This window comes from Polypterus senegalus, chromosome 13 (assembly GCF_016835505.1).
Source record: "Polypterus senegalus isolate Bchr_013 chromosome 13, ASM1683550v1, whole genome shotgun sequence".
Taxonomy (NCBI): domain Eukaryota; kingdom Metazoa; phylum Chordata; class Cladistia; order Polypteriformes; family Polypteridae; genus Polypterus; species Polypterus senegalus.
Window position 1 is genome coordinate 67,700,879 of NC_053166.1, and position 23,727 is coordinate 67,724,605.

General features: G+C 39.2%; 2 protein-coding genes and 2 non-coding genes across 4 annotated transcripts; 1 reads left to right on the top strand and 3 right to left on the bottom strand.

The window, feature by feature from the left end:
- Window positions 1-5,359: 5,359 nt before the first annotated feature.
- On the top strand, window positions 5,360-14,472 carry LOC120542523 (deoxyribonuclease gamma-like). The gene is made up of 9 exons (XM_039775047.1): window positions 5,360-5,443; window positions 7,689-7,841; window positions 12,115-12,203; window positions 12,306-12,392; window positions 12,759-12,871; window positions 13,326-13,438; window positions 13,630-13,787; window positions 13,966-14,062; window positions 14,391-14,472. The coding sequence occupies exons 2-9, from the start codon at window positions 7,707-7,709 to the stop codon at window positions 14,469-14,471; spliced, it is 873 nt and encodes a 290-aa protein (XP_039630981.1). The 5' UTR covers window positions 5,360-5,443; window positions 7,689-7,706; the 3' UTR covers window position 14,472.
- Window positions 14,473-14,719: 247 nt separating this feature from the next.
- rpl10 (ribosomal protein L10) lies at window positions 14,720-21,246 on the bottom strand. The gene is made up of 6 exons (XM_039775049.1): window positions 21,144-21,246; window positions 19,377-19,435; window positions 18,920-19,027; window positions 17,999-18,137; window positions 15,319-15,481; window positions 14,720-14,951 (listed from the first exon to the last, which is right to left on the bottom strand). The coding sequence occupies exons 1-6, from the start codon at window positions 21,164-21,166 to the stop codon at window positions 14,796-14,798; spliced, it is 648 nt and encodes a 215-aa protein (XP_039630983.1). The 5' UTR covers window positions 21,167-21,246; the 3' UTR covers window positions 14,720-14,795.
- Window positions 15,079-15,213, bottom strand: LOC120543439. Its single transcript, XR_005636338.1, has one exon. It is a non-coding gene; the product is annotated as a small nucleolar RNA SNORA70 (small nucleolar RNA).
- Window positions 18,538-18,673, bottom strand: LOC120543440. The gene has a single exon (XR_005636339.1). It is a non-coding gene; the product is annotated as a small nucleolar RNA SNORA70 (small nucleolar RNA).
- Window positions 21,247-23,727: the final 2,481 nt, after the last annotated feature.

The window sequence follows — 23,727 nt, forward strand, 5'->3', positions numbered from 1 at the left end:
TATACAAAGGTTTCTGATATAACAGCAGCCTATGGTGACCAATGCTGGAGAACAAGAAAGAAACAATATCAAAGACTTTCATGGAAAAATCTCACATTACTCATTGTGTAATCCACTTGTCAAGACATGTAGTTGAGCTCACAATGTGCAAAACACATCAATACAGTGATCCCTCGCTATATCGCGCTTCGACTTTCGTGGCTTCACTTCACAGTTTGTTTTTAAAAGATGATGCAAAATCTTATGTCACACTACCCAGCTTTGAATGAGAAAGCACATCACACTTAAAGCCTGCTGTTGCTGGATCTAATTGCTTACAGGGGACGATGAATTAAACAACTCCCTCATGACTTTTCAACAGTTTTTAAATTTCCAAAGAATCATGGCCATTGCACAACCTGACAGCCAGTCAACATGCTGCCTGACAGCCCCAGTGGCAGTACACATATTTCACAGATATAGCGAGTTTAGCTGCAGCCCCAACCTGACTTTTTCCTTTTTCCAATCTATTGTTCTATGACAAACATTAGACATTGAACAGATAAGATTTTATTTTTTTTCTCTGGTCCAAAATGCCCACTTTTCTTCTTTTGTTGTGGTCACATTGTATGCACTGCACTTCCACCTGAGCACTATTTTCTTAAACACAGTATTACACCCCTATGACTTAAAACAAAATCAAGCCTGTTTTATTTTGTCATGGCTGGTTGTGGTTTGAGATACAGGGAATGTTATATTGCACACAAACATGCGCCACAACTTAATAAGATTATGTAACTGAAGTCTGTTTTTTTTTTATCAGAGATCTAACTTGGTCCTGAAAGTCCAGGCCAATTAAATGAGATGTGCCTTTCAAATTGAAATTATTTATTTACAGAAAGAACCTAAAAGAAAAGGTAGGCACTGCCCCATACTAGGCACTACTGGGCACTACTACTACTGTGTGCCTGGGTTTTCAGCTTTCTCACAGGAAGACCACAGGTGGTGAGTGTTGGTAGTGATGCCTCCAGCATCATCACACTCAATACAGGAGCTCCATAAGGCTGTGTACTCAGCCCTCTACTCTACACTCTCTGCTCCATGGCCTTTATACTCACAACTGTGTGGCCACACACGCCTCCAACTTCATCATCTAATTGATCTCCAACAATGATGAGATGGAGATAGAGATACATGGAGGAAGTGGAGGACCTGGCATTGTGGTGTCAGAAGAACTACCTCCAACTGAATGCCAGCAAATCCAAGGAGTTGGTGGTGTACTTTGGTAGAAGACAGCAGCAGTCCTATACCCCCATCAATGTCCACGGGATCGCAGTGGAGAGGGTGTGCAGCTTCAGACATCTGGGCCTTCACGTCACAGAGGATTTGATATGGGCTGATCACATTCAATCCCAATCCAAAAATGTGAGGCAACATCTTTACCATTTTAGACAGTTGAGGAAGTTTCAGGTTTCTCCAGTCATCCTGAGGACTTTATTTTCTGGTGCTGTAGAAAGCGTCTTGATACAGAGCATCAACTTGTGGTTTGGGAGCAGCTGTGCACGGGACATTAAGGAACTACAGAGAGTGATCCAGGCAGCAGAACACTGCACCAGATCTAATCTACCAATCTCTGCAGGATGTTTATATCAGGAGATGAAGGACCAGAGCAACTAGGATCATCAGAGACTTATCTCTCTCCAGTAACTACCTGTTTGACCTGCTGAAATCAGGCCAGCAGTTTAGGAGTATTATGGCCAGAACAGAGAGGCTCAGGAGGAACTTTGATCCACATGCTATAAGACTTATTAACCTGGACATGCCATCACAAATTTTTTTCAAATATTCATTAACACAAACTGAGTTCTCTACCTCATTGTTTCTCATCTACTGCCATGTCATTGAAGTCCATTTTAACCAGCAAACTAGCACACTGCACTTTACAGTACCTACAGTAAATGTTCTATTCTGTAACATTTGCATACAGCTCAGGCCTTGTTTTAAATTGTAAAGCTTTGGATATATACATTTTCAATTTATATTGTATCACCTTAGTTCTACTTTTTAAAGTATCTTTTAATTCATTAAAATTTCATTTTAATTTAATTTAAATGATCTATTTGTTAACTTATTGCACAGTCTCATGGGCCGATTCAGGGCACATTTCACTACATTATACTTGTATAACTGTGTAAGCGACAAATAAAGAATCTTGAGTCTTGAAATGCTTTTGGGAGTTTTTCCTCATTGCATTGTTTGACTGCAATGATGTCATGTAAGCAATCAGTGCTTGTAGTAACCTTTAATCGGCCACCTTAAGCAAAGTTCTGATTTTATTTCTGAACTGTCTGATTTGGTATTGGTTATCACTGCAGGATATGACTGAATCATTCTGATTTGGGAGTTAATTTACGCATGAACAACAAGGTTGATTTAAATGCCATGGAATTTATTAATGTAACACTGCACATTCTTTTGGTTTTATTTAACCCGTTTCTAGGCCAGCTCCCTAACATGGCCATACATTACACCTAGTTAAATTACAAGATATCAGTGCTGTTGTGTCGTGTCTACTGGATATAGTTGTGTCTGATCACTACTGTATCTTTTTTAATGCAATGATTATAGTAGGTAAGAAGAGAACAGAGCAGTCTGTAACAGCACTACTTATATTTTATGTTTTATATTTCATCATTGGGCAGCTTCACTGTTTGGAATTAGGCACACTATTCAAAAAGGAGCCAAAAAGATGCCGAAGGGATTGTGATCTGCTGTCTGTATTTGTATCTACACATCACACACATACTATGGCAGGGGTCCCTAACTCTGGTCCTGGAGGGCTGCAGTGGCTGCAGGTTTTCATTCTAATCCTTTTCTTAATTAGCGACCTGGTTTTGCTGCTAATTAACTTCTTTTGAATTCATTTTAATTGATTTGCTCTTGAAGACTCAGGCCCCTTAATTTTTTATTTTTTCTTAATTAGCAGCCTAACAATAATGAGATACAAAATTAACCAAAACATGAGCAGCTAAACTGTGTCCATCATACAATATCTGAAAACAAAGAAAGGTGAAGGTCTCAGGAATGCTGATCTGCTCAGGTCCTCAAACCATGTTAACATTGCTTATAGAAAAGAGAAAGTCAACAATTTTGGAAATGTATGCTATTGCACAATGAGAGCAGCAACAAACCATGGAATTAAAGAACGGGATTAATTAACAAGAAGAATCAGGGCCTAATTAAGCAGCTGGTTGGAGTGCAATTGGTTGGAGTTTCAGGCCCTGACTTACTTAGTCTTCTGTTGGCTCACTCACCTCACATTTCACTTCTATTTGGGTGCCATTTAAGGTAAGAAATGAAGCAATTCAGAGGAACGATGAAGTTGTTCTGGGGAACAAATCTTAAAAAAACAAGTCAATTAAAATGAAAGAAAAGTAATTAATTAGCAACAAAAACAGCTAACTAATTAACAAAAGGGTTAGAATGAAACCCTGCAGCCACTGGTGCCCTCCAGGACCGGAGTTGGAGACCCCTGCACTATTGGATTACAACTACAACTGCCATAGATTACAGTTTCTTCTGGGTGTATGCATTGTCCTGTGCCTGCTTATCCATGTAAATTTTGTTTGGATACATCTTTGTCTATGGAGTAGTGATGAGTGAGCTCCACGATGTTCGCTTTGTCTCGAGTTCAGAGAAATCATGGAAGTGCTCGTGAATATCACTAAACTTGGCAAAATGCATTGTAGTCAAAAGGGAAGGACTAACTGAATTATTTCGGACTGGATTATAAAGGTGCAATCATCTTTAAAGTGTCCCTGAGGGCTAAGGAAATACCTGCCAACTATGCTAGACTGATTGTGGTCAAAAACGTGACCTGAGCTGTGCAGCAGCAGTGCCAACCACAGTGCCTCTGTGAGATCAAAATAGAAAGAACGCAGCAAGAGACACACAATCATATATTTAACAAGGTTTCAACTGCATCCCCGTGTTCTTGTTGAAGGATTTATTTTAAAGTAATAGATGGGATTCACGGTGCTAATTTCTTTCATAATTTTAAACACTTCAATGTATGTCCCCTCTTAATCTTCAACTAGAAAGCTTCAGCTCCTTCTGTCTCTCCTCATAGCTCACACCTCTCAGTCACAGAATCAGCCTAGTCGCTCTTCTCCGGACTTTCTCTAGCACTGCTATGTCTTTTTTTGTAAAATGGAGACCAAAACTGCCCACAGTTTACCAGATGAGGGCTCACTAGTGAGTTTATATAACTCTATAAGTGCAACCTCCCTTGACTTGTACTCTACCTCTACGTGTGTTATATAATGTAACATCCTATTAGCTTTCTTTATCGCTTCTGGATGTAGACAGTGGAGAGTCTACTATGACTTCTAAGAACTTTTCATAAGAGGTAATTTCACATTTCAGACCTCTCACTGAGTATTCAAATCTATGATTTCGGCATGTTACACTTTACATTTGCATACAATTTCCTCTGCAACAAATCGGTACACGTCCCTCTGTAATAATTGATCTCATTCTGCATTATCTGCCCTTCCACTTAGTTTGGTATCATCTGCAAACCTCACCAGTTTACTGACTATTCTGGGTGGTTGTGAGGGACCAACTCTGGATGTACAGTCTATTGCAGGGCACAATTAAACACATCCATGGCAATTGGTACTCAGACAAAACTCCCAGCAGACAATCAGGGACCGCCCAGGTATGAACCTTAGTCTCCATAGCAGACTGGTTAATTACCATCAATTTGCCACTGTACAGGACCCTTATTGATTGGTAGAGCAGACATTAGTTTCTGTATGAATTTTGCACGCTTTCTCTAGGGCTACATCTCAAAGGTGTGCATGTGTTAGCCTAATTGAGTGGTTCTGAAATGGCCAGGAGTCATAGGTCAATGGGCCCTGTCATAGGTTTTTGTCCTGTCTGGTGTTGGCTCCTGCCTTATGCCAATGCTGCTCGGATATTCCCCAGTCCTGAACTAGATTAAGCAGGTTTGAAAATGGATGGATTACATTGAAAATGACTTGACAAAAGTTGTTCCACTGTCTATATTTTAGGCTAAAAGTGTGTTAAAACAAATCATTTTAAATGCAGTTTAAATGTAAAAAAAAAAAACAAAGCCGCCTTTTCTATAAAAAGACACATCTGTGAAAGGCCAGACTGTTCTGTCTCTTTCTCTTTGCATTTATCACACCCATTGAGCTAAAGTTACACAAACAGAAGAGCATGAAGAGAGATCAGCTGTCTTTCACATCCTCTGTTCGTCCTTCCTCATTGGCTGATTGTACTGAAGGGCAGTGCTGCATTCGAGAAGAGGCTTAGTGCTGACCACGTACTGACAAAGCACAAAGTCGTAGGCCGGCCTGGGGCTCCTACTGGCATGTTGGATGAGAATCACACAATGGATTCAGCCTGCAGGCCAGCTTCATGCATCTTGGTATCTCAGGTCAGTGCCGTCATTACATTTGAATTTATAAATAAATATGATTTACATCGACCAGCCACAACATTAAAAACACTGTCAGGTGAGGTGAGGTGAGTAACATTGATTATCTCAAAACAATGGCACCTGTCAAAGGGTGGGATAGACTAGGCAGCAGGGGAACAGTCAGGTCTTCAAGGTGATGTGTTAGAAGCAGGAAAAATGGGCAAGTGAAAGGATTTGAGTGATTTCAACAAGAGCCAAAGTGTGATGGCTAGAAAACAGGATCAGAGCATCGCCAAAACATCAAGTCTTGTGGGGTTTTCCCATTATGCAGTGGTCAGTACCTTCCAAAAGTGGTGCAAGGAAGGACAACTGGTGAACTGGCACAGTGTCGTGGGTCCGCAAAGCTCATTGACTGAAAGTTAGTCTGTTTGGTCTGATCCCACAGTGGAGCTACTGTAGCACAAATTGCAGTAACACTTGGGTGTCAGAACACACAGTGCATCACAACTTGAGTGGTCTGAGTGCCCATGCTGACCCCTGTCCACCACTAAAAGTGCCTACATTGGGCACATGAGTGTCAGAACTGGACCATGAAGCAATGGAAGAAGGTGGCCTGATCTGATGAGTCACTTTTCTTTTAGATCTAAGGGAAGAATTCAAGTTGGTGGAGGCAGTGTGATGCTCTGGGTATTGTTCTGCTAGGAAAACTTGGGTCCTGGCATTCAAGTGGATATTACTTTGACACATATCACCTACCTAAAGATGTTTGCAGACCACACACACTTCTTCATGGCAAAATTGTTCACCGTAATGGCAGCAGGATAATGCACCCTGCTGCACTGCAAAAATTATTCAGGAATGGTCTGTTGATCATGACAAAGAGTTCAAGGTGTTGACTTGACGTTCGAATTCTCCAGATCTCCACCTGGAATCCTAGTAAAACAAGTCTGATCCATCAGGGCCCCATCTCCCAACTTAAAGGACGTAAAGGCATTTGCTGCTAATGTCTCAGTGCCAGATAACACAGGACACCTTCAGAAATCTTATGGTCTCCATGGCTCGATGAGACAGAGCTGTTTTGGTGACATGAGGCAGAACTACGTAGTATTAGGCGGGTGGTTTTAATGTTGTGGTTGATCGGTGTGAAAGACAATAAGAGTTAGAATATGCAGTAGATCAGATCCTGTGGATGTTTATAATTTGTCTTTCAGTTCTAAAATGTTGAGACTTCAGATTAATTGATGTTTTTATTCTGACGGACTAGTATGGCAATGAAAAGCAGCTCATGTTGATTTAGAGAAGCCTGAGGTCAGTGTGGACATCAGCTTATAATGTTAAGGTGAGAGTGTCCAGTTTTCTTACAGAGTAGAAAGGGAGTGAGTTGAGAGCCATGGTCTTATGTCCAGTATCCAGGTTATGTGTGATCACTCAGAATGTTTTGGACTGGCAGCATGGAGATCAGCTTATGGTAATACATGGACCACAGTGTGGACATTATCTCATATCTATTTGTAGAATGCGATTGTGCCCACCTTGAGATTCTGAGACTAGCCAGCAGTTGAAGCTTCAGTGTTTGAAATGAGAAAGTGAAGGTCATCTTGTATCCCGCCAGGGGTTAGAGATTGTAAGTGAATTTAATCTGCTGGAAAATTTTATCAACTGGTGTGAAAGTATGGCCAGTTGTGGTAGTATGGAGATGACCTCATGGTATGGCATTGACTAAAGTGTAGATGTCATCTTGTGCCCACTTCCAGAATGAAACTGTGTCCATCCACACAGCCTGGGAAGCTAGAGGTTTTAATTTTGTGCAAAGACAGTGGACAAGCTGGGACTGGTAGTTTGTAGGTGTGCTTGTGCCAGTTGTGTCAAGGCATTGGTGAGCATGTGGATATCAAAGTGTGCTAAAAACATAAGATGATGAAAGTTAGATTGGTTCCATCATGGGGGCCCAGAGCTGAAAGTGGACAAGTCAGCTTGTGTTCAGGTTTGAGTTTGGAAGTCATCTTTCATTTGAAAGAAAGTGTGAAGATCTCCTTGCATCCAGGCAGTGAGGTCAGGGTTATAGCTTGAGGGTCATATTGTGCAAAGTCTGAGATCAGCTGTGTTTGGTCACGGCGTGTGGTAAAGTAGATGATGCTACTGCTGATGGGACAGGGGAAGAAGGTGAAGAGAACTGCGAGTCCATTTTCAGGAGCCAGAGATGTGAGTATAAAGATCAAATTATAGCCACTCTGATAATCATTCTGATAATTCTGCATTGTAGGCCTCATCAATCTGAAGGATGAAGTCCGCTACTTTGGTTTTATTCATCGTTGGCTTCCATGTGTCTCTGGCTTTCAAGATTTGTGCCTTTAATGTTAAAAGCTTTGGAGAGGCCAAAGCAGCTAACAAACAAGTTATGGACATTTTGATTAAGGTAGGTTTCCTTACAGCATATTTAATTACTCATCATGCTAAGTCTGCTCTCCTCCACAGGATGTCCTCTTGATGAGATTAAAGTTTCAAGTAGCTGCCTCCATGCTTGTCTCAGTGGCACTGCTGACTGTGTGTCGATCTTGTGACAAGTTTTGATGGTCATACATCTTAGGTGACGGCCACATCTCTACGTTTTCATTTAAAATTGCAGATATTAATCTCAGTTTTCGTCTTTTGTCCACACAACCGCCGCATTTTTAACCCTTGAAAACGGAAACTTTTGAAAATGCTCTCCAGAACTGTATACTTCTGAAAACGCAGCCTCAGCGTTGTAATTTGGACGGGTGAAAACGCAGACTTTTGAAAACGTACACTCTAATCAGGCTTTGAACTGCTTGTGCTTAATGCATAGCCCTTCCCTGATTGGATCTTGCTTCTTATGACGTCTCAGTCTTTGAGTGGCCACCCTTCCCAGGAGAAAGCCACATTCCAACCATGGTGGTCAAAGAGGAGCTGCTTTCCATGGTACTTATTGTGTTGCTTGTCTGTATGCATCTAAATTGGGTTCTGTACAGTTTGAATTCTTCATAAATGCACAAATAATTTACTGATAACTACAGTTTTGTAATAAGTTTTGTGGCTTACAGGCCAGAGTAGGCAAATGACTACATCATGAGCATTTTCGGTCACTTTAGTGTGGATGAAGATGATTTTATAAATGACGTGAAAACCCTAGTGGTAATTTTTATATTAAACAAGCATTTTTAAATGAAAATATAGTACAGTGGATGTAACCTTAGTTTAATATCCTCCAGTAACCGTCACTAGCACTGAAGTGGCAGTTTCATGTCACAATGGCAGGTCAGTTCAGGTAAGGTTGGGGAGCATGCACTAGTTCAGCACCCACCACATGACGAAACAGCTCAGGATCCTGGTTGGCAAACCCTCAGGCAGACACACGGTCCAGTCCTACCCTCCGGAAATGACCATCTATCTGCCGCAGCAAGGTGTTACATGGGCATCCCCTTGGCCCGGTCCAGCCACTCGGGCTCTGTGAGCTGGATCACCCTTGGGGAATCGTCCCACGTAGCTGTAGTGCTGTGACAAGGCAAGTAATGTGCCTCATTTAGGAGTCAGCGAGTAACCGCTCATTCGACACAAAGTCAATCCAGTGGTGCCCAAGGATTCTCCGAAGAAACACAGTTACTGAAGGAGTCCAAAATCAGTTGACCAAAGTCAAATATTGCAACATCTGTCCAATTATTGTCTTCTAGAAAAGGTTCCAGTTCAGCCAGAGTTCTAGAGATCCACCGTGACGCCACATCAGTATGTTTGGCCTTCTTCAGCTCAGTATGTAATTATTTCTTGTTGAAGGCAGAGCCTGAATAAATGGGTCTGCAATTCCAGTTCCTCCTGTTGCCATGCTCAAGATGTTCCCAATTATTTCCTTTATTTTTCCAAATTTCTTTTCCATGTTTCTCATATACTGTATTGTTAGCAAAATACTGTGCAGAAATAAATGCAAAGTATAAAGTGGCATCAAATATTTAGGGCAAAAGCCACATAACACTTCAAGAAAACAAATCGCTCGTAGCTACTCGTACTTACAGTGCCTACAAAAAGTGTTCACCCCTTGGAATTTTTCACATTTTATTGTGAATCAAAGTAGATTTTGTTTTTTGTTTTTTCAACATAAAGACTTTATATGTTAATAGATCCTTGCAAAGTGGACTAAATTAGTCAAATAAAACACCCACCCTTTCCCCTCCAAATAACTGACTGCATACTGTAAGTATTCACACCCTCCAAGTCAGTATTTAGTCGACATACTTTTGGCGGCCATGACAGCCTCACCTCTCCGTCATGGGTGTCTATCAGCCTTGCACATCTGGACATCTTTTCCCAATTCTTCTGCTGCTCAGGCTCTGCCAGGGTACATGGGGTTAGTGAGTGAACATCCCTTATCAAGTGCAACCACAAATTCTCAATTGGAATGACATCAGATAGACTCAGACACGGCCACTCCAGGACATTAACATTGTTGTTTTTAAGCCATTCCTGTGTAGTGTTGGTTTTATGCTTGGGGTTGTATTCTTGCTGGAAAACAAATCTCCTGAGGTACGGGATTCTTGCAGACCACATCAGGTTCTCCTCCAGGATTTCCTGGTATTTTTTTCAGAGTTTATTTTACCATCACAAACCTTCCAGGTCCTGCTGCAGAGAAGCATCTCCAACGACACGAGGGTGCAGCCACCACAACGCTTCATGGTGGGGAGCGTGTGTTTTTGATAATGGGCAGATTTCAAACATGGCGTTTAGCCTGATGCCCAAATTGACGAATTTTGGTCCCCCTAAACCAGGGGTCAGCAACCTTTCAGCAGTGTCGTGCCAACCCAATGTTACAATGCTATTCCACATGCCGACATAATTCTACCAATTTTGTTATGGATAGTATATACTTGTGAAGCCCATTATAACCAGATCTTGTATTATTGGCCATTCAATATTTTAAAATTCACAAGATCAAATGTGAAAATGACGTTTTGTCAAATATTTTTATAACTACATTCGGTGGCTTTATTTTTGGTTCTTAAAATAAGTACTGTAGTTCGTTTCTTAAAGCCAGAAACAGCCCTTTTAATAGCTTCACTTTTCTCATCAGTTTTTAAACGTGGACTGAGGTTTAGATAGATAGATAGATAGATAGATAGATAGATAGATAGATAGATAGATAGATAGATAGATAGATAGATACTTTATTAATCCCAAGGGGAAATTCACATAATCCAGCAGCAGCAACAATAGTAAATTTAGTTTGATAGTGTCTTTCTACACTTGACGTACGACACATGGCACTTTCACAGCATAACGCACACACAGCATGATCTGTTTGTTGTCCATCCATTATCCAACCCACTATATCCTAACTACAGGGTGACGGGGGTCTGCTGGAGCCAATCCCAGCCAACACAGGGCGCAAGGCAGGAAACAAACCACCGGCAGGGTGCCAGCCCACTGCAGGGATCTGTTTGTTGTACAAATCTATATTCATTCGTCAAAGTGTCTTGAAAAGAGCTTTTTTAGGAGTCATTTTAGGGCAGCATATTATTACTTAATAATAATAATAATAATAATAAGAGGTTTGTTTTAACATACCACGGTCTGCACTAAACACATGGTTTCCCTTTACTGTGAGTTGCATGTGCAAAATGAAGGTGAGGGCATGAACACATGCGCTGTAATTTAAATATATTTTTTTACTATATTTCAATGCAATCAGAGTGCCGTGCAGTAGGTTGCCGACTCCGGCCCTAAACCATGAAACCTTCTTCTAGCTGACTTCAGAGTCTCCAATGTACAGTAGTTTCTGACAAACTCTAGCCATGATATAGTGTGTGTGTTTTTTTTAAAATGGTGACTTTCTCTTTGCCACTCTCCCATAAAGCTGTGAATGGTGAAGCGTATGGGCACAGATGTTGTCACCCACTACAGCTTGTAACTCCTTCAGCGTTATCACAGTTCACTTGGTAGTCTCCCTCGCCAGTCTTCTTCTTGCACGATTACATTTTTGGGAATGTACACCTTGCCAATCTGATGCAGTGTAGCTTGTAACTCCTTCCTAGTTAACACGGGTCTCTTGGTGGCCTCTCTCAGTAGTCTTCTTCTTACATGATTACAGATTTACAGCTGTGCCAGGCTCTTTTCACTTCTTAATGGTTGCTTTTAATTGACTCCAAGTGATATTCAGTAACTTGGATATTTTCTTATCTCCATCCCGACTTGTGCTTTTTCAATCCCGTTTTCGCCTGCAGTTGCTTGGAGTGCTCTTCACGGTGCAAGAGAGCCCACCATACTGACTCATCTTAAGCAGGACCTTCCAGGCACAGGTGGATTTATCCAACAGTCAATTGAAACCGCAGACATGTGATCTCCATTGAACATCTAAAACCAGTGATGACTCAGGGGTGTCATATTAAAGGGGCTGAATACTTAAAGTGATCTATTATTTTGCTTTTTACATTTCTAATTAATTTAGGCAACTTGGCAGAGATCTGTTTTCACTTTGACATTAACGAGTCTTTTTCTGTTGATTAAATAAGTCCACAGTGTTGTACAAACAAAATGTGAAAGGGGTGAATATGTACTTTTAATAGGTACTCTATGCCATTAAGGTCAGCCTGCTGGCATTGTCCTACTGGTTACGGGTAAGTTGTGTCGTATCATCACCAATGCTTTACAGATTTTTTGTTGTTTTACTTCTTTGGACTCTGCAGATCATTTCTCGGTGTGACGTGTGTCTGATTCAGGAGGTTCGAGACTCCAAAGGCGAGGCTGTCCGGGTGCTAATCGAGGGACTAAACAGGTAAAGTGACCAGCCTGAATAGCTGCAGTGAAGAATTGTTGATGTCCAAGTGTGCTTCACATGATTGATGACCTTGTTTATATGTGTGGTTGCCATTTTTAGGTTTGATAAGCTGCACAGCTACACCTTTTTGGGGAGCGAGAGGCTCGGCCGGAACTCTTACAAAGAACAATATGTCTTTATATTCAGGTAATGTCTTCACACCCAACGATTCTTCAAAACTGTCTTTTATATCTTACATGCAGTCAGAGTTTGGAGATGAAAAGAAGATACGCTCATAAGCCTTCATGACAGATATGTTCTACGGGTAGAGTCATCCATCCATGATAAAGTATTCTGTTTTTGAGATTAAGAGCATTTAACTGGTGGTTGCTTTATTTTAATATCGTGTCCTTGTAGCTGAAAATCATCAGTGTGTTAGCTTGAAGTTTTAGAAAGAAGTGAATAATACTGTATGCTAGTCAATGTAGCATAGTGATGGAGGTAGTGACGTGCAGATTGTTAATGTGCAATGCAAAGCGACTGGTGACTTCTACTTAGACCTTTCTGTCACAGGAGTGATGTGGTGCAGGTCCGAGCCTTCTATCAATATCCCAGTACCACACAGGGGGACTCGGACACTTTCTCCAGAGAGCCTTTCATCGTATGGTTTCACTCGCCACATACTGGTTAGTTCAAGAAAATGGCCCTTAGTGGTTGCTAAAACGTTGTCGAGATTTATTTGTTAAAAATGAGAATAGCTTTTCAGGAACAGGAACGATATTTAAATATAATCCAGTCTTCCAGCATTGAGGCTTCTACTGCAAAGATCTTCAACCTTTTCTCCTACTCCAGCAGAATGCTTGTTTAAGAGCACTACAGATTAAAAGCATTAATGCTCCTTTAAAAATGTTTGGGGTTATCCAGCTGACCAAATATTGGAAGCTGTGGGTAAGACAAGGATTGTATTTAACTGTCCTCTAGATATCTTATTATGGAGGCACTCCATCCATATTTCTCCATATTACCTTAAAAGATTCTCAACAAGATGTTTACATCTCATATGGGCCTCTGTTAACTACACACTGCCTGCAATGGGTATTCAGGATGCCATGAACTGACACACAACTTTTGCTTTTTCAGCAGTGAAAGACTTTGTTCTCATTGCACAGCACACTTCTCCAAAGGTTGCTGTCCGAGAGATCGATGAGCTGTTCAAAGTCTTTGAAAGTGTGAAGGAGCGCTGGAAGACACAGGTATGATAAAAACTAATATGTGCATATGAAAACACCTTTAACCTTAAAAATGCTTCTTAGAAGAATTCTTCAAATATTTAGGTCCAATTTGGCAGAACTTTTCATATTTGAACAACATCATCATCTTAGGAGGTGGTGCTGCTTTTATTGTATGAGGCTTCTAACTCGGTCCTCTTGGGTTTTATCCACAGAATATCATGTTTCTAGGGGATCTGAATGCCGCTTGCAGTTATGTTACTGCCAAGGACTGGGAAAGCATCAGACTGAGAAAACACCCCAGCTTCTACTGGCTGATTGGGGACGAGGAGGACACCACAGTTAGCGAGAAGACACACTGTGCTTATGACAGGTCAGAAGGCAAAATGAGAATCAGTCCATGTTAACTTTGCTGTTAAACTTAGATCAGTCAAACTTAAGGCTCAATAAAATCTAAATTAACTTTAGGTGGTTTCAATGAGGAAAAAAAAAACAACATGCTAAGTATGATCAAACATGTTTCTTTCTCTCTTGTATATTACTATCAACAGGATTGTAGTTCATGGGAAGGAGTTCCTCAACGGAATAATAGCCAAATCAGCAAAGCCCTTCAACTTTAAGAAGAAATACAGACTTTCTGAAGAAGATGTAGGTAGCGTTGTAGAGTGGTAGGCATGTATTGTTACTGCTCAGCAGCTCCTACTGCTCAGCAGCTCCAGATTGTGCAAGTCTCACGAGTGTCCGTAATTTACTGAACACGACCTCAAAGTCTTTCAGCAGTGCATTAAGTCAGAACCACTCGAAAATTAGTATAATTTGGTAATCAATTTTATTTAATAATTTATTCATTTTAATAAAACTTAATCTAATTTTAATAATTTACTTTAATATATAAAAAATGGTTTTCTTAAACCTATTAAATGTCTTGACTGCATGTATCAACTCAGTGTGACTGAAGACTTCCTTCTTTTTGCAGGCTAAAGAGGTGAGTGACCACTTCCCAGTCGAAGTAGACCTGATAGCTCGTTCAAGAGGGCATCACCACAGTGAGCTCTGATATTGGGAAAAGAATGTTTTTGCTAAAGATTAGCTTACAAAGTTGTATCGATCTGCTTCAATAGCAGTACATGCTGAAGGTGAATTCATGAATTACCTTTTAATGAAAAGTAACCAATTACTAAATGTACAAAGATTAAAATATATATATTTTATAAAATGTTAAGGTGTTCTGTCAAATTTACTGATGTGCTTGCTATTCATAACAGTTTAATGAGAAGGGGCGGGGAAAGAAAAGGGAGGGAGACATTTTGAATTTTGAAACTTTTATTTGTTTTGAAATTCACTGAAACTTAACTGTAGAATTTCAACTGCTGTTGGCTGCTTAAGCAGCATGCAAGGCACGCCACCTGTCCAGGGGCCCACGGTTAGGGATGTACTTCACCCCGCAACCATCAGGAATCAGTCTCTTCTCAGCCATCATGTCATCAAAGTCACAAGCATTGAACTTGGTAAATCCATATTTCTTGGAGATATGAATCTGAACAGGAGAGGGGGAAAAAAAAAAAAAAAAAAAAAGACATTCTTCATTAACAACTGTTAACAGGACTATATACATTTACATGATTTAAAAACAACGCATGGGCCTAATCAAATGAAAAAACAATCTTTGTTTCAAAGGTCCCTTAAAGCACTTGGCATGATATGGCCAAGCACATACACAACCAGTGAGCTTGATGTCTGCAGCCTTTGCACACCAGTGTATTACTTGCAAATACTCTGGTCGGCTTAATAAGCTGCAGTGGTATGTATTATGATATATCTTAAACTTAACGGTTTAGATAAACACTCAAATGTAAAAGCCTTTTTAAATTTAAGTCTGAGTTTGGAAATAAATTACTGCCCACCTTCTGTCGCCCTGGAAACTTGAACTTGGCACGGCGCAGTGCCTCAATGACATGCTCCTTGTTCTGGACCTTGGTTCGGACAGACATGATCACCTGGCCAATATGGACACGAGCCACTGTTCCCTGTGGCTTTCCAAATGCACCACGCATCCCTGTCTGGAGCCTGCAGGATAAAGATATCCCATATTAGTTAAAGTGATCCATACACATCATGTTAAACAAATTAATAGGCTTTTAAAGACAGACAGACAGACAGAAAACAAAGTTTGTAGATTAATTATATCTGGACGACTGCATCACCATTGTGTGCTACATATCTGTAAGCAAGATACAAAGAAATTCTGCTACCTAGGTTTGGTAACATCACTGAAAAGTAATACTTAGCGCCATTAAAAGATTATTATGTTCAGTATGGCTCAATTTTTTCTGCTCCTGGCCAGTGTTGACGTTTTACTGAAGACGTAGGTCTGAACCCTCAAACATATTTCACACAGACCTTTTCTAAATGTTTTAGAGAAAAAGCTTTTCAATTCAATCTAGTCTGATTTTAAAAAGTAATATAAGAGTTAATTCTGGGTTTTGCCACAGACACAAACAGCATTAATTAGTGCTGTTAATGACTAAATTATCTTGCAATGCAGGAGACATCACAATCATTATCCTTACACCCAGTTACAGCTTTGCATAACAGGCTTCAGCAATACATGCATAACAGAAGATCGATGAGTATCCTATCATTTTTACTTCCATAGGATTTGCATGTGTTTGGCTAACTCCGATGAAATATTTGCAATTTTTTTTTTTTTTATATAGTGCTTTAATAACTGTTAACATGCTTTGTGTGGTTTTTGGTAGTAATTCTAATCTAAAAAACAAAGAATAAGTTATTCATTCTTATTTTTTTTATGTAAAGAAACGATTAAATGTTTTAATTTTTAAAAAATCTTGTAAATGAGGACACCAATGAAGTTAATCTGCGCGAGCCGAACATATTTTTGTCCAACAATTATACCGCTGTTAGTTGTATCATGAAGATACCCCAATATGCTGTAAATGATTTAACTTAATTTGGCAATATTGGCTACACTTCCAGTGTGGTGCAGTCGCTCCTCATTATCACCTGATCTACTGTTACCTGAATGTTCGTGATAGACACCAATACGTTGCAAACTTTCTGGATTGAAAATACGTGACTATAAAAGCAGCACCGCCACTCGTCACAGAAACAAACTTCAAATAGAAGAGGAGCTCAGAGTGTCCATCTCGAATATCAAACCAAACCAAACCTGGACAGACTGTGTACTTTAAAGCAGGCACATATTAGTCATTAGATCTATGCCTTAGAAATGTTTTATTTTAATTTTAGTTATAATGCATTCGTTGTGATTATATGCTTGCAAATTTCAATTTTAAATAAAAATGTAAAAATTTTTTGATGTCTTGTTCATTTATTCGACACCCCCTCTTGTACAGCTTCAGCGCCCCCTAATCTGAGATCCACTGGCATAGACTTTGCTAAAGTTTCCAAAATAAAAACCAAAAAAATGGACAATAAATCTGTGGTGACTTTTTAGTGAGCTAAAACAAGGAACAGTAGTATAAATTATCAGAAAAAAAGGTATACGAAGACCCGAAGCTTAATGAAATTAAACTTCTACAAAAACAGTGATGCAGACAATTGTTACCTTTACACACTAGCTGCTGTCCTGTCTCCTCAAAACATTACAACACAAAAAAGCATAGTTCGAGTTCCTACATATAACTTTACATCAACATATAAAAATGTACACAATCATGATACCAAACTTTTCGCAATTTAAACACATCAGTATTTTAACAAAAACACCCTAAAAAGTGGAAGCCTTCCAAAACTGTGTTCATCTATTACACAAGTGTTTAAATCCCAATCAGTGGTTCATTACTTTTGCATAACCTACTCAATTTGTTGATGTGGCTTTTCATTGTTTACTAGTCTTTGACTTTAAATGTGGCAATTAATGACCAACTTCTATTAAGATGCTATGAGACAAAATAACCCCTTTTGGAGTTTTAACTGGAGCTTTACACACAAAGCTAACCAACTGACTTTTCAACAGTTTAACAAGATGTGGCAAGGTGATAAAGACAGTTGACAATAAATACTGTATATAACTCCAAAACAAATACGCATTAACACTGTTTTATACAAGGATACCGATTTCTATTTACAAGTATAGTACATTGATTTGGTCATGTCATAAAGTTTTTAAAAATGTATTTATATAAACATGTATAGCATTTAGGGTAAAGAAATGGGAAATCAGCTTTATGGAAATTAAATCAATCTTGAAGCTCTGGAAATACAATCGACTGCCACAGATTTAGTATTTTAGAAAAACCAACCCAAATTTGAGTGGAAACCAGTTCTGAAATCGTAACACTCAAGATAACCAGATTATGTGTAGCTGTAGGATTGTAACCTTTAAATCACAGTAAACAGATTATAAAAACTGTATCTGAAACTGAAGTTATCTACCCAGGCCCTTCCAGGACCGTATTATTTAACTTCTACATTATTACTGCATGCGCTCAATGCTGTGGACACCACTGAAAAAGCATAAAACAAGGAAACAAGTGTATTGTAATTGGCAGATCATTTGTCTAGACCATGAGGACAATGCTGTTAAGAATAATGACTTACCTATCAGCTCCAGCACAGGATAACATTTTGTTGATGCGGATGACATGGAAAGGATGAAGTCTGACTCTGATGTGGAAACCATCCTTGCCACAAGTCTTTACCATGTACTTGTTGGCACAGATGCGAGCAGCTTCAAGAGCTGCAAGACAGAATAACAAAGCATGTTACCTTAACATAGCAGGCAACAAATCTTTGACAAACACAACATGCACAATCAGCACTAACTCAAAGGGAATACTGGAACTAGAAAGTGTTTCTCTGAAATTCAATATTTAACATTTTTCACTGTTTCCAGGCAGCTAGCTAATCCACCTACATAAAATTGTGTCTGTTCAGTTGCTATGCTTCTGTCATTACAAGAGATGAACAGTTTTTATTAATACCATACCAAAGATTGCATGGTGCACTGCAAATGTTAACGCTGAGGTCTATGTGGTTTATTTAGATTTCAACCCACCTTAAACAGCACAGCTAGTATAAATTTAAAGCTAAAAGTTAACAGTTCTCATTCCAAGCAAACATGCTTCAATTCATTTTTCAAGTATCTCAATGGTCCCTTAAAGCACTAGGCACTACACAGCCAAGCACATACACAACCAATGACTTTTACTGTCTGCAGCCTTTGCACACCACCACTGGATTAACACTCAGCATGGTCGGCTTAATAAGCTGCAGGAGTACAGACGACAAGTATCATTGTGCATCTGAGTTAATACTTGCCTTAAACAAGTTTTAAGAGATTTAAGCCAAGTTTTAAAGTTTCAGAAAAAAAAAAAAAACCATAAGCCACAACCATATAAAATGTATAACTTCAAGATACATATGTCCATGCAATGTAAAGTTTTGTTGAAATATTTTGATATTGACTTACATATTGAGTTTTATATAAAATTTGGTAAAATCTAAAAACATGACACGTACCCTCAGATGAAAGCTGCTCATACTCATCAGATACCATGTGACCACAAAGGGGGAACTCATCTACCTTGGCCTTCTTCCTACCCAAGTCGAAGATTCGGATCTTTGGGTCTGAAATTTAAGGTATGCGATTAACATTAACCAGAATATTTAAACTCAAGTTTTATAAAATAACTGACAAAATATAAATCAATTTAAGTTTAATTATGATGTTCTTTGTAACATGCAGCCAAAGAACACATTTTAAACCAGTGCCATTAAGCACCTTATTAAATCTAAGGATCTGGCATTCACCGATATTACTTAACAGATGTGGAGACAAAGCAAATCCTTGAAAACAGTCAAAATTACCACACAGGAAAATTATGCTTTAAGTACAACTATTGATATCAAATTCCATTTAAAATATAATAGTCAATGAGTGTTTAACTACAGAAATAAAACACTGTAATGATCTTACCAGGCACACCCCGACAGAATCGAGACTTCGGGTATGGCTTGTTTTTACAGTATCTGTAACTGCAGAACAAAGAAACTCAATTAAACAAAATGTATAACAGTACGAAGATCAAAACAAACTATTACTCCAAAAATTAGAACAACAGTTGGTGATACACACAGATAAAAAATTTAGTAGCATACAATATTCAAGTAAACTTTCCTTTAAATCTTAGTATATCAACCATAACAGCAGAGTGCTGTACCGTGTTAGCCATATATTTGTTACAGAAGAAAGTAGGGTGAAATGACCCCTTTAATTGGCTAACTAAATACAGGGTGGGCCATAAGTTATCATACATAGGAAAAAAAACTTTTTTTATGAAAAACCATTTTTATTCATGTAATATGCTCTACACGACTGCCATTGTTTTGAAAACACATTTCAATCCTGACCCGGCCAACAGTATGATTTCAATTTGTTGGGCTTTATTCAAACGCATTTTTTAGGATATCGGAAACATAACCCATCTTAGGGAATGTATCACCAACGCCATTACAAGCAAACTCCAGCTGTACTGATACGTGTTCATCAGCAGTGGCAGACATGTATTGAAATGTGTTTTCAAAACAATGGCAGTATATAAATAAAAATGTTTTTCATAAAAAAAAAGTTTATTTTTCCTATGTATGGAAACTTATGGCCCATCCTGTAGATTACAAATGCAAGCTTTCGCGGCAGCGAACATCTTGCCTGATGAAGGGGGCCTTAGCTGCCTCGAAAGCTTGCATTTGTAATCTATTAAATTAGCCAATAAAAGGTGTCACTTCACCCTATGTTCTCCCTATCAACCATGAGATACATCCATGTGTGAACTTGAAACCGCCCAACACCAAAAATTATAAAAGGAAAATGTCTATATAATCTCTCTCTTGGCTATTTTCTGTTCACTTTAAGAGAAGTCCTTTTGAAAGTACAATCTATTACACTAAGATCTTAAAAAGTTACTACTCAAAACAAATTGGCCACAAATAGGTATTTGGTGGTGGGGGTTTGGGTTGTTATGATTGGCAACTATAAAATTTTTGACATCTCTTACAAACCTCCACATAAAAGTGAGCACGACTACAAAGCATTTCACGCTATAGTACACTACCTACAGGTAAGATGCCACTGTTTAATTTGGAAAAGTGCAGATAAAGTATGCTTTTTTTACCATTTAAATTAGCATAACTCCATTATCAATTGCAATAATATATGCTTAAATGGACTTTAAAAGATCCATATGTGAACAGTCAGGAGCATAAATTCACTGATAAAAAGATTTATATTCGCTGCATCAAATTCACCTCAATTCGGTTTGTTTTTGCATAGCGTTCTAAGAAAACTCAAGATTACACTGAGCAATCCGATCTATTTGATCAACATGACGCCAGGTAATTTGGAGATTACGAACTAGTGCTTCATTTATCTACGACACAAAACGTTTCGGTCAAATTTTGCCAAAGTTACAAAGATGCGAAACGTATAGCAGACGTACAAAATTCTTAAAACTTGTACGAGTACAAACGACACAGAACCCGACATTAAAACGTGTGCTGGCAAATACCGTTAAGCACTATTAAAAAAATAATATCAAATAAACTCTTCAAAAATGTTTTTGGAAGTGAAGGCAGGCGCTTCTGAAGACAGCAGGCCTTACAGCAGCTGAGCGCACATGGCCGGCCTCTGCTACCATTTCCAAGCGCCGGATCACTGTCGCCTTCACGGCCACAATTTTGAACTCACCAGCGGGCTGGTCGTCGGCCCATGGCTGCAATCTGCAAGACAATAAAAGGAAAATATTATTCGCCACCCGTACCACTATTTCAAAAGATTCTCTGTATAAACTAAACACTTTATTAACGTTTTATTTCACACACAGTCTTACACACCACCACCCTTCACTTACCTAATGGAGGAAAAGAGGGAGGAGCCACACGGCGACGTCACTTCAACACGCGGGCTCTCCAGGCGGAACTCCCGTTTTACTTAGTTAAATCATTTTAACTTGCATTTTTTTTACATTTGTTTGTGAGTAAAAACTTTTACATAAAATGAATGTTAAAAATATTTGCAATTACTTAAAACTACGACCTTGACCGCTCTCCTTCCGGATGCCGGTAACCGTTCCTGTGGAAGCTGGGATTTGTAGTCCTTGACGTAGCCAGTTTCTATTTCTACCGTAGAGCCCGCTGTGCTTTTAACGATAAGCTGCAGTAATACTGCCACGTGTACAAAGCACAGTGAAATTCTTACTTACATCTGTGATTAGCATGCAACATTTTTCGATAAACAAGAACATATTAAAGCACAAAACTTAATTTCAATCGATGCAAAGCACACATCAGCTTACCTGATGTACCTCTTACTCTTGTTTGTGTATGCTGTGAAGTAAATAAGAGCAGGACAGATTTTTCTAGTGTAATGTAAGATACATATTAAATGATTATTATTTAGGATAAGCCACCAAAGACACATTCATTAAAAAAAAATAAGGTGTGGGTGTGGGCCTGGGTGTTATATAAAAAGGGGACTCTGGCAATGTGCCACCCTGCTATATGCATGCAAGGAGCCACTGCAGTAAATTACATTTTCTCCCTGGAAAACGTCCACACATACAAAGAGGTGGTGCACCTTGCTGAAAGGTGCTCCCAGTAGGTATATTTATTATTGGCGAATATCAGACCGAATCTCAAAACCTAATTGCAAGATGTACTTTCTGTTGCACTTTATGAAAAACAAAGAGAAATATTAAAAGGGAAAGTTTACAGAGACAAACAGGATCTTTTATACTACAAATATCATCATCATCATTTTTAAATGATCATTATCACGCCACTATTTTGATGAAGGTCACAATAGCAACACGTTGAGCTAGCCTGACCAGGCCACCTTATCCTTAGTAAGATCATCCAGCTTCTCCAGAGGAACTGCAAGATGCTCCTAGACCAGCTAAGAGATATAACACTTCCAGCATATCTTCTTTCAGTGGGCCAGCCATTCCTTGAATATCTTTAGTGGGAGGTGTCAGGGGGACACTTGTCCAAACCACATGAAGAGACTCCTCTCAATTCAGATAGGCACTTGCAAATAAACCTTCCTCTAGATTTTAGTATAACAACCATGGGATACATCCATGTGTGAACTTGAACCCACTTGAACCCAGTATTGCTGAGCTCCTCATTCTATAAAGGAAAGTGAACAAACTAATCCTATACAAGAAACTATTTTCAGCTGCTTGTATTCATACTCTCATTCTATCATTCTCTACTCAGAAGTTGTGACCACGGGTAAGAATGGAGATGTAGACTGACTTGAGAAAGAAACCTTCATCTGGAAAATATAGTATCACCATGATCTGCTACAGCGTCTGCAAAAATGCCACTGCTGCACTAATTCTTTGGTCAGTGTCACAAGCACTTAACACACTTTAAAACAAAGCCCTTTACCTGAAGGGAACACAACACACTTTTCCAAAAGAATATGTGACCTTACATTTGGAGGTGCTGACTCTCATCCCAACTAAATCAGTCAGTTGCAAACCATTCCAGTATGCAGCAGAGGTCGTAGTCTGTTGATGCCAAGAAGACATCGTTAACTGCAGACACTGAAAGCATTACTTTGGTTCTCAAATGAGATACTTTTCAATATTGGGGTGATTTGACATGCTTTCTGTGAAATCGTGAATAGGACAGGCAATAACAGGCAACTTTAGCACAGTCCAGTGTTCACACTAAACAAACTGAACTTAATGCCAAATGTGGAAACACAACTATTTTTTACCACAAATACAGGTTCATAGCAGTGGTCCACGAACATCATACAATAAAAGTACCTCAAACATACACACTACACACAGACAGCAACCATGCTGGGATTTGTACTCATGAGGCAACAGAGCTAACAACTGCACCTCTTTGCTGTCCTTTAACAGTTTACAGTAATCACTCATTTGTTTTATGCTAATGTACTGTAATATGAAACTTATCTGAATCATGTTTTAGCTTACATCGGTTTTTAGCCATACACTGGGGAGCTCACTAAATCTGCAATGCTTGATGTACAAAGATCCTGAGGTCAGAGAAGAAGGAGCAACACAACTACTAACCTCAGTATTCTCCAGATGCAGTTTAAACAAGTTATAGCAGGCTGTCCAACTCCGATCTTGGGGTGTGGGGGGTTTGATGGGGGATGCTTGGCTGTGCTTTGGCTGCAGGTTTTCATTCTAAACAAACTCTTATTTAGTGACCAATTTTTACAAATTAATTTCCTTTGTCTTAATTTTAATTGACTTGCTATTTAAGACACAGACTTATATGTATTTGTGTTT